General features: G+C 39.3%; 3 protein-coding genes across 9 annotated transcripts; all 3 read right to left on the minus strand.

Moving 5' to 3' along the window:
* Positions 1 to 250: 250 nt before the first annotated feature.
* igf3 (insulin-like growth factor 3) lies at positions 251 to 3,305 on the minus strand (the record flags this gene model as incomplete). The annotated part of the gene is made up of 4 exons (XM_081348585.1): positions 251 to 481; positions 1,194 to 1,354; positions 2,201 to 2,348; positions 3,237 to 3,305. The coding sequence occupies 4 exons, from the start codon at positions 3,303 to 3,305 to the stop codon at positions 251 to 253; spliced, it is 609 nt and encodes a 202-aa protein (XP_081204711.1).
* A 272-nt stretch (positions 3,306 to 3,577) lies between these two features.
* On the minus strand, positions 3,578 to 8,699 carry LOC308680687 (uncharacterized protein). Of its 7 annotated transcripts, none has more exons than XM_081348957.1 (5): positions 8,599 to 8,699; positions 8,344 to 8,417; positions 6,437 to 7,077; positions 5,414 to 5,533; positions 3,738 to 4,551 (listed from the first exon to the last, which is right to left on the minus strand). In XM_081348957.1, the coding sequence occupies exons 3-5, from the start codon at positions 7,043 to 7,045 to the stop codon at positions 4,219 to 4,221; spliced, it is 1,062 nt and encodes a 353-aa protein (XP_081205083.1). In that variant the 5' UTR covers positions 7,046 to 7,077; positions 8,344 to 8,417; positions 8,599 to 8,699; the 3' UTR covers positions 3,738 to 4,218. The 7 variants fall into 7 exon arrangements, with proteins under 7 accessions (XP_081205079.1, XP_081205083.1, XP_081205082.1 ...); XM_081348956.1 differs by having other exon boundaries at positions 8,320 to 8,417; positions 8,599 to 8,648; XM_081348953.1 differs by lacking the exon at positions 8,599 to 8,699 and having other exon boundaries at positions 3,578 to 4,551; positions 8,242 to 8,441.
* Positions 8,700 to 10,139: 1,440 nt separating this feature from the next.
* Positions 10,140 to 10,703, minus strand: LOC308680455 (plasma membrane calcium-transporting ATPase 2-like; the record flags this gene model as incomplete). The annotated part of the gene is made up of 2 exons (XM_081348586.1): positions 10,140 to 10,547; positions 10,659 to 10,703. The coding sequence occupies 2 exons, from the start codon at positions 10,701 to 10,703 to the stop codon at positions 10,140 to 10,142; spliced, it is 453 nt and encodes a 150-aa protein (XP_081204712.1).
* Positions 10,704 to 11,347: the final 644 nt, after the last annotated feature.

The following is an 11,347-nucleotide window of genomic DNA, read 5'->3' on the forward strand; positions in this document are numbered from 1 at the left end:
TCATTTACCCCAAACCAGAAGTCAATGCTAGGAGTGAAGCTGAAAACAAAATGAAAAAATACAATTCGACAAATGTGAAACTAGTACAAGCCATGTTGAGACACACACACACCCCACTCTTCACTTTCATGGCATCTTGCCTTCTAGTTTCTCTTAAATAGTCCTCAGTTTATACTTCTGCAAGGACGGAAAAGTCTTAGAAAAGGAAGATGATTCATAGAGTCCACGCAGATCCCAAAAAGAGCCATGACTATCGGATGTGGGGGATAAATGTTGGTCTTGATGTCATTCTCTCAGTGGAAGGATGTTGGTGTGTTGAAGGGGGTTGGTCGAGTGTGTTGGTGTTTAGTAATACTGAATCTCTGTTGTTCCACCGGTAGAGCGTCTGCTCTCTGAGTCTTTGAGACGCAGCTTCCTCATCTCTCTTCATCTCTGCAAGCTTCTGGTATCGCCGCTGAAACAACAGCCAAAACTGATCTTCCTGCAGCAAACAAAAAGGAATTGTGTATAATGTTCATGGAATTTGCTGGGTTTCAAAGTTGCAAGGTTTTACTTTGCTGAAACAATTGCCAATATTAATACATGCGAGTTTCTTTCTTCCATACAACACAAAAGTTAATTTTTTAATTATATCTAACACTTTTCTTAAACGCAATCAAAATAAATGAGGACTGGTTTTCAAGCTCCAGTCCAGAATAAAAAAAAAGTGTCTATAAGGTATCATTTTGTGATGATCACCCTCAATCGAACTTTAATGATGGCCTTCAGATAACATGAACAATTTAAATGACACTGTAATTTAATGGGCAAGAGTGACCACTGACCAGTATATTTTTGTTTAAATGTGTCCTTTTCACAGAAGAAAGGAAGTCAAATGGGCTAGTGAGTAAAAGACAATATTCATTTTTCAACTATTCCTCTTCAACCCTGGTCCTGGCAACCCACTGTCCTGCAGAGCTTAGTTCCAACCTCATTCAAACACCTGAAGCAGCAAATCAAGGTCTTCAGGATCGCTTGAAAATATGCATGCAGGAGAGCTGAAGCAAGTTGGAAATAAACTTCAGGTAGGCGAGTCTTCAGTCTTCTATAGGCTTTTGTATGCCTTTGTAAGCTTGGAGAAGAGGTCTTCAACCCTGCTGCTGAAGACTGTCTGCAAAGTTTTTTTTTAACTGTCTATAGAGTTGAAGTCTCACCAAAGTCTGCTGCAGGGATGCAGGGACGTCGCGGCGCACCCTCTTGGGTTTGGCACAGTATGACTCCAAATGCTGGAGGTCACATCCCCGCACGCAACACTGCTCGACGATCCCTTTCCCACGAGAGCGAGGACCGCCGCTACGAGCTGCTCCAGGTTTGCCTAACCACCAACAGACACAAAGAAACATTTTAAAGGTTTTAGTGCCAGTCATGTTTATACGAGTTCGTTGTAACTGTTAAAATGGGGTGAACACACACACTACCAATCAGTTGCTTGGGGTCAGTACTTTTCTTTTGAAAGAAATGAATTATTTTACTCTGTAAATACGCATTAAGTTAATGACAGTAAAGACTTCTATTCTAAAATTTCTGTATCAAATCAATTCTTCTTTATTTTATTGAACTTTCACCTACAATTAGGAGTGAAAAGTCATTGACAAACAATAACAATTTTTGTGAAATTATTGAAATAAGTGTCACTGAGACCGTGTCATAATGTTCTTTTTGAAAAAGGAGTGAATGAGAACGAGAAACGTATCAAGGTGGCCTTGGATGTGGAACAGGGTGAAAGGGCCTCAGTTAGTAGAAATAAAAAATGTTTATATCAACAACCGCAAATCAAGAGTACATGTGGGTGTGGTAAATTGTATTGTCATTAATGGGGTGTTTTATATCAATAACTATAACTTCAGGCCACCCACAACAGAAGACAGTTACTGTTTGCTATTGGTTGTTAGGGTGATTTGCATCAGCACCATAATGATAAGGGCTTGACTTGATACCACTGTCTGTATCTTCAGGGCAAGGCCACTTTTAACACACTGATATTCATTGGTATGAATATGATATGACGTTGTGAGTGAGATGAAAGATTTAGAGACATGCAAGTTACTTCTATATCACTGTGTCCTCACCAAACGGTTTGTCCTTTGACCCACATGATCAGCACACACATCTTTGAAAACATTAGTTTCTGCATAAGATGAAGATTGTAGGTGACTCTGACCTCTGTAAAAGCCGCGTTCTCCACACACAAACTCCAGATCAGCGACTAATTCCCGTCCACAGCGCGCTTTGGCCGCTTCGCCAGCGTCTGGCAGAATCAGGACGCAGTACAGGGAGTAGAGAACGCACACACTTCGCCAGCTGGGCACCTGCTTCAACACAAACAACAAACTCTCAGCCAGCTGCATCTTATCAGAGGGATGCACTCCTTTTTGTCAAAGCAATGAATACAAGTCGTGACGCATTTTGTTCTGCAAATCATACTGAATTGAGAGCATGTACTAAAAGTCACAATGGCAGTGCCCTGAAAGTTATAATTGCCCTGAAGAACCTTTAACATTCATGGAAATGTTTCTTTCAAGAACTGTTCACTGAAAGGTTCTTTGGGGAACCGAAAGTGGTTCTTCTATGGCATCGCTGTGAAGCCCCCCTTTTGGAACCTTTATATTTAAGAGCGTAGAAGAACCAATTTGGGTTCCCCAAATAATCTTTCAGTCAACATTTTAATAATCTATTGAACCGGTTTCCACTATAGAGAACTTTTTGTACATTAGTTCCATGGATGTTAAAGGTTCTTCATGGAACCATTGATGTCTACACAAAAATCTGCTGACTCAGAAAATGACTTTGCAAAAGCATTAATCATCTTGACCTTTTGATACGATGACATGCATTGCAGATCTATTTTTTCCTACAACCCACACGACAAAGCAACGTCATAATAGCTCCCTAACATGCAAACCTGCATTGGAGGCAGTAATTGTTGGTCACAAAAGGTAATTTGAGTCATCTATGCAAACTACTCATTTAGTGCAAAAAAAGAGGAAAGTTATTTTGACCAGCTTTTATGGATTCTTACCGTCAGTGGAGTCTTTCTAAACATCTCGACACAAAAAAGCAGCATGATGTGGTCTTTTCCCCCTAAATTCTACATCCAGATGACATGCAACAGGTGTAATGGTCTTTAATTTGAAAGCCTGATCCTGGTGCATCCCGTTGCAATATGTGTTTCTAGGTAAGTGCATGAAGAGTCTTACCTTCAGCATGAATCCTCTTAGAATCTGAAGGCGTCTGGGATGACAGGCTGGAAGTCCGTCTGATGGCATGTCTATTTTTTTATGGTTTGGTCTCTAAAGAGCTACTGACGTTCTTACTCTGGTGTGCTCTTATAGGAGGACCAGGAGGGGACGGGCCAACAGCACCCACCCGCACACATCCTACCCTTCCCTCTACACACAGACGACACATAATCGCAAAGCTTGTCTTTTGCTGAAGACGCATGAAAGAAATCTGATAAATAAACAACACAAAATCAAAACTGACGTATCTATCTGAACATTTATAGCTAAGTAATGTAAAAGGGAGGTGGTGCATGAATTTATCTGACAGATATTGTCCCTTTAGAGATCCTTCATTATGTGTAGACATATATAACTTTGAATTGTCATCATTATCTTACAGAACGCCGGTTTAGAGATTCCCTGCAGTATGACATTGAAATCCATCTTAAGAGTGACGACAACAGAGAAAGAAGTTATCTCAAGTATATCTCAGCAAGAAGCCGGTTAAGTGATTTTGGAGTGTGTGGGCTTCAACTGAAATGATAAAACAAAGGAACGCATTCACAGTCAATCACAGAGTACACACTTCGAGATAAAATAGAGACAAAACGTTATGTTACCAGTCAGATGTGTGGGTACATTAATAACCAATTCTTAGTTTGACACAAAACCTTTTTTTATTTCAACCAATGAACCGACTGACATTTTCCTTTTAGCAGCCAAAGTAAATCTAAACAGATCTTGTGATAACTGTGCCAAAAGCAAACTGCTAAATTATTCATTGTATTCATTGCACAAAAACATATGTCTGGCAATTTTTTGACACTATTATTTTGTTTAAATGACAATATTTAAATTAATGAACTTGCTCAACCAAAGTTTTAGACATTTCTTCTGCTGCTCAAATGAAATTATGTGCGAGGAATTTGAACAGACGTCTTTAGAAAAGTCTGGTCCTCTAAATCTGATCCGTCGGCTTTGAGTTAAAGATGCTGAGGGCGGCTTCCTTCTGCCTCAGCCGAGCTCGTAGGTTGTTGATTCTCTCCTCCTGGGCCAACTGTTCAAAGTCAAAAGCAAGACAGCTCTCAGCTCTGGGGAGCAATGCGGCCTCTAAACACTCATTGTCATCCTCGTGCGCCTCTCTTTCTCCAGCTGCTGCTTCAGGCTGCTCTGCGACGCTGGCCGATGCGTGGATGATCTGGGACTGCTGGAGGATATTGGGCTCCTGACTGGACTCCAGATCCTCAGGAGGTTTGGGTGGGCTAATCGCTGACCTGGACTCTGAGGTTTCCTGTTAGTTCAAAGGCAAAGTTCATTAATAATCATCAGTGAAATCGGCTATTTTCTCTGTCTTTCTGACTTAAAGGAGAACTCCGGTCAATTTTAACATTGAGCTCATTTTATTGTACATTTGGAGTGCTGTCAATACAGAGAACAACGACAAAAATCGGTGTTGCCTACACCGAGTTATTCTATTTTTAAAATTTGCACCTTGTTGACTTCAATGGGGCAAGTACTAAACCTGCTTTTAGCCTCTTAACATCCTTGATGTGTCATTACAAGTGCACAGAAAATGTGAGTGATTCCTTCTGAGTGAACACGTCGAGTTCACGTGCATAGGTTTAGTTACCAATGATCACGCGCGTGAACTCGGCAATCAACTACTTTGGACTTCAACCGAAAACAGGATGTAAACACAGGTATTTGCGCTGGCTTAAATAACATCATTTTTATACATATCTTTCACATCTACTGCAGTCAGATTCACTCGTGCTCACTCAGAAGGAATACTGATAGGCAACACCGATTTTTGTCGTTGTTCTCTGTATTGACAGCACTCCAAATGTACAAAAAAAAGAGCTCAATGTTAAAATTGACCGGAGTTCTCCTTTAAGTAATTGGCTCAAAAACAAGAAATGCTTGTTCCAGGGGGTGCCAACAAATAGCCAGGTAAAATGATTGACAGGCAGGCAGTGAACATTTGGTTTTCAATTAGCTAAAAAAGTTTTTCAGATCATATTTTAGTTCTCACGGCATTTTCTGCATGGCATTCCAAACCAAAAACATTTACAGCACTTTTAATCGTGTAAGATTATCATGCCCATCTTCAAGACTTACTTTACACAGAGTAAAATAAAAGACTGAAGCTTGACCTTTTGACACTCTTTGCCCGTACAGCATTGCTCAGGCATTTCTTCAGAGACTTTGTGCAATTTTGGTGAGATGTGCAGGTTAATGTCAAGATCTGTAACTGGAGCCTGACCATCCTGAGTCTGTGGATCGGAAAGAGACATGCAACAATCAGAAATCAAATAAAAGACCTAAAGCAAATAATGCTCAATATATAAAGTGAAGAGAATCACAAAAGATTGTATTTTTCTGAACCGTTATAGCTAAGTAATGTAAAAGGGATGTTGAATAGTAATTGATATTTTCTCTCTTCATAATGTAAAAGCATATTCAGCTTTGAATTGTCATCATTTTATTATATAACGCTGCTTTCAAGATTCTTTGCAGCATGGAATTGAAATCATCGTAAGAGTGATGACAACGGAGAAAGAGGTTATAACAAGTATATTTCAACAAGATTTTGGAATGTCATATTTTTAAATATTTATTTCTTTGAGTATCAATGAACAATTATAATTTTAGATTATTTTATAGTTGGTGTTTTTTTACTTTGAATATCAATAAACTGGTTTAATTTAACTATCTACAGTTAATCTAAATAAGTTTTAATTTAAAAATAGTTTTTGAAATTTAAAGTTAATTTGTTACAATTAAAGAAACCTCATCTGAGAATTTCATTCCCTGTTTATTTATATAGCGTTTAATACAATATAAATAGTTTCAAAGCAGCTTCGCATTATTAAAGATGAAAATAACAGTGCAAATATTGTAAAATTCATCACAATCTGGCTTAATTTAGTTCAATGTTGCTTTAAATCAGTTCAACAACTGAATAATGTTAGAGTTCATCAATTATAAAACAAGTTAAATTCAGCTGTAAAGCAACTCTAGAGAAGATAATAGTGTCTCAAGTCAGTTCAGTGTTGATTCAGTTCAACAACAGTTGCAAAGTCAGTGTTGTTACTCAATTCAGTTCAAATTTTGGTCTCATCCGATAGTGTAAGTGCAGTCCAATATTACTGAACATGAATTGTGAAATGTCCCACCTTGTTCTGTTGTGATCTAGGTGAAGGGTCCGGGAGCAGTTGTGCTTGACAACTAGGTGGGGCGTTTATCTGGTGCTGTTGACTGGGAGAAACCGGACACACACCTGAAGGTGTCGAGGGAGAGTTTTGCAGTCTCACTCGCCTGTAGCGTGACTTTCTCACTGACAGGAAGATCTGGCCGTTAAACACGATGATGGCATTTCGCTGAACAGAATCCCTGATGCTGGGAAACAGGGCCGCTTCAGTCTCCAGCCCTGAAAACTGTATTTTGGGCTTATGTGTTTTTAAAATTGTTCTTAAGACCTTAAAGGCAGTGATGCTGGAACTCACAACAGGGAGCAAAAACTGGCCTGGAGTTATTTTGGTGACCAGCGGCCTCTGGCCCTGTGGAAGCGTTTCTCTTCTGTCCTTGCCCACAGCCACTTCTTTTTCCCGCAGCTCAACCGGACAGATCCATGTGACTGTCTGCGGCATCTGTTTCTCTGATTCATGCTGAGACAGAGCGACACGGATCTTCCTGGCCGTTGAGCTGGACAGGGACTGCACGGGGATGTTTTTGACGCATGTTCCTTTGGGAATGTAAACAACAATGTTCTCCATGCAGGACATGCTGAATCACGGAAGAGTTTGAACCTGTGGGACTGGTTGAATAAAGCATTCATATTACTGCAGTCTGCTGAGATTTTATGTCTCTGCATTTTAGTATTACTAAACAACTAGGCTAAATAGCCCACTCAACATACAGAGGTGGTAAACTTAAACTAAAGACCGTAGCTCATAAAATACTTAAGTTCAATAAAATTGATTTTAAAGAAAGTTTACCATTGTTACTAGCTTCATCCAACAGCCTAGCTACTTACGTTTTTGTTACTAACAACTACAATTAAAGGGGCTATAAATAGGAATTTTCATGTATTAATGCCATTATGTGAACAGCTTCTAACGAACCTTAAAAAAGGATGTGACGAATATGCCCAGGGGAGGGGCAGCATATTTTCAGCCAAAATCCGAGAATGCCATTTTTGGCCGATAATTTTCGCTGCAAAGGTATTTCCAACTCCTATTTACCCCTTAAGCCAGGGACACACTTAACGACTATTCTAAGACTGAACCGAACACACTTACAGACTGTTTCCAACGACTGCAGCAGATTTTAAACACCGCCTGTGAACACCAACGTACTGTCTCTGACTCGGCACATTGGGCATGATCAGTCTTAAACATCAAATTACATTCATAATCTGCCTTACAGTCGTTAAGTGTGTCCCCTGCTTAAGTTTATGTAAGACTGTACTTTTGGACAACTTCCCACAGTCCATTTTGTTAAAAAAACAAACAAACATAAAAATTAGCCAAACAAAAAGCTGTACAGAATAAATATTTTCTGTTTCCATGTGAGCGAAGAACAAAAAAGAACTTCGCAGTATGTATAATATATCGGATCACGTTCAGTCCTCTTGTACATTACGACGTGTGCAAGAGCACGAGGAGTAACTTAAGTTGGCTGCAGTTCGCTTAACGGCCACCGGTGTCGCCAATAATAATGGTTTCTAAATTCTACATATAGCTCCTTTAAAAAATAAACAAAATGAAAGAGAGACCGTAAAACACAATCCCTTTTAAAAACAATGCTGTTTATCTTATTAAATATTCCTAGTGTTAAACTGAAGGTATTTTTCGGAAAGTATCGTTAACGTTACCATTGTGAATTTTGTGGATTTGTCATTAGGAAGGACCATAGACAAACGTCAACAGGAAACGTCTAACGTTACCAAATTAAACTAAAAACAAAAGTTGTCATATACCTAAAATTGGTCACTTCATTCGTGGCAAAAGCGGTACAGTCATGTTTCCACAGCAAAGCTCACAAATGGAATTCATACGTTTTGTTTTTCAATTAAATAAACCTGTTCTCGAACATCTGCATGCACCCCTCTCTGCACTCAGCGGGGACTTCCGGAGAAAACTTCCTGAGTTTGGTCTTCATGTCAAAATAAAAGTCATTGTTAGACAAAAGTTTAATGTAATTCGATATAGAAGCTGACACAAAGTAAAACAGCTGGTAAAGTTGAAATTAATTGTTCATTTAAAAAATAAATATTGTCATCTACCCCTTTACTCACTGTTTTAATCATTGTAAATAACTATATTAGCGTACACACCAATGCACACTGCTGTTATGTCGTCTGGCGCTTTAAATACTCGAGCTCGGGTGGATTCCATAGATAGACTGTGAAAAAATAGGTGGATTCTGATTGCCTGTAAGTGTTCATCATTCATCAGCTGGAAATATAATACAAACAGAAATGTAAAACATTTTTAAAAAGCAAACACTGTAGAATAGTTTTAATCTATCTACTATTTTTTTAACAGAGAAATATTGCAAAAATTTGTTTTCATGTTTGCTTTAAATTGCAGTTGCAATTAGCTTTTAATTAAAATCTGATGGATGGGACATTAAATAACCGATCTACGACCGACAGAGTATGTGCAGAGTACTGGAATAATGCAGTGAGATGCATAAATACATTTATGGTAAATGCAAATGTTTAGTTAATTTGTATGCAAGTATAAAAGAGGGATTAGGATTAATGGGTTCCACATGATCTGATTTGTTCAAAAATATTTGCTTTTGTGTTTGAACATCTTTACCGATAAACAATATACAGTATAATCTATATTTCCCACCCTCAAGTCTTTCCCTGTGTATGTTTCTCAAGTAGAGTATTTCTTTTCCAACCATATTTGTATTTTTTGTCGTTTAAGGGTTTGCTGATCTGCTTCACTGACATAATACACCATACTGCAGTGTGGACGACTTTTTACAACCATCATCTTTGTGTACTGGAGATCTTTGATAAATGCAAGTCTATTTTCTTTCTTTCTGAACAGTGGGATATGTGTTTTCAGGAATGGGTGAGATGCTCTTTAAAGACAACACAATGCTCTTGCGCCATTACCTGTCATTTCCAGGAAGCATTGTAAGATTTTCCTCCAATGGTTCGATTTTATTTTATTTATGCTGCTGATATAAGTTCTTTAATTTAATTTCCTTTTTTTCAATTGGACATACACATCACACTCTAACACAGAAAACAGAGAGAGAGGGCCACGTGTGGAACCAATGAGAACATAGACACGGATTTTAACAACAGCAAACAAACAAACAAATACACATACATACAGACTTACGTCATACATACAAACATAGTTATATAAAGCTAAACGATGAGTTATCATAATTGGAGTATAGCAACTGTAGTATTAATTGTCGTAGTTTTAGCAGAAATGTAACCACTATAATAATTGGAACAATAATGTTATTAATTAAAAGGCGAAAGGAGTTATCCCCAAATAACCCAATTTTTTTTTTCTTATTCCCATTTGTACACTTTCTATAGGCTCAGTCTTTTTAAAATCTTTAGTCAGAGTCCAATCCTACATACACGTAGATCCGCCTCGTCATTTTGGGTACTTGTTCAAGTGCAACATACTGTATGAGAACATAATCGGTGACTTTCATGCGGAGCGGGATTGTCTTTGGGTCACACAACATACTGTAAAGAACCACTGAAACAATTTGAAGCAGTGAATCTGTGATAGTGATAGGAACAAAGATTAGGTACAGAAACATCCTAACTGTTTCTCTGCCACACCAGTCCGTCTGGCTGGCAGTCTGCACTCGCCGACCTCTGACCTTTCTTCAGAGGCACGTCTCCAAGCTGTGCAGAGGGCTCGCGGGGCAGGGGGAAACGTGCGGCGCCCCGTTGTCGCTCGAGCCCAGGTAGACGCGGCTCTCGGTGGCATTGTTGTTGTAGTTGAGGGTGACCGGCAGACTCTGCTGCCTCATCGGGCGGGACGGGTAGCGGGATCGCGGGGGCCTCTGGGGCTGAGAGTTAGGGACGGGGTGACGAAGCGCCACACGCACGTGGTTATGGTTGGAGCGCTCCGATTCGTCGTCCACGTCCGTCTCGTCGATCAGGGGGATGTTGTGGACCGAGTCCGTGATGATGAACTCCGGGTGCGCCTGGAAGTCGTGAATGGAGTTCCGCGACTCCGGCCGCTCGATGCCGTCATACAGGGAGCTACGGAAAGCTTTCACCACCCGGATCTATACGTCAAGGGTGCGGGGTAGGAGATGTCAAAGGGAAGAAAATGGAGGGATCGAAAGGGACAGAGAGGTGGAGAGAAGTTTAGTCCCCCTTTTGCACTACTCTTGCACACTTTCAGCTAGCTGACCTGCGAGAGCTGAAAGTTTCACATCCATTAAGGCCTTTGGTGCAGTAGGCCTTTGAAAAGAAACAAAACTCCACAGCCATTCTATAGGCCACTATAGAATGATGCCCAAAAACATAATTGAAATCCAAGTTGTAATTACAAGAGGAAAAGGAAGTCTCAAGATACAGTCAAGCTAACACAAGACAGCAAACACAAATCGTTCCAATACCATACATATCGAGAATATGGTCTGTCAAAGCAGCCTTAGCCCCCTGTCTGTTTTTCATTTAATACATAGATCTAATGAATGACACACCAATTTTTTTTTTTTTTTTTTTTTTTTTTTTTAATGATAATGATCAAAAAGTTGGATTTCTTTTCTCTAACCTCTGATATAAGACATGTCGAATTAGTGAGCAAATAAATAAAATAATAAAAAGTCATGTTTGTCAGCGAAATTCAAAAGTAGAATTACAACTTTCACTGTTGCCAGTTCAATATCAGGTGATTCAAATTCATGGAACACTAAGAAAACAAAAAAACATGCCAACAAACGACACAGTAAACACCAAAAAACAAACTATGATTTTGAAGGCACACGCCACCACCATGTGGTACAAACACACACATACACATTACACACACACACACACACAGAAAACACGTTTAGAACATAAAAAGTGAGGTTTACAC

Source organism: Scardinius erythrophthalmus, assembly GCF_964197995.2.
Source record: "Scardinius erythrophthalmus genome assembly, chromosome: 20".
In the NCBI taxonomy this organism is placed as follows: Eukaryota; Metazoa; Chordata; class Actinopteri; order Cypriniformes; family Leuciscidae; genus Scardinius; species Scardinius erythrophthalmus.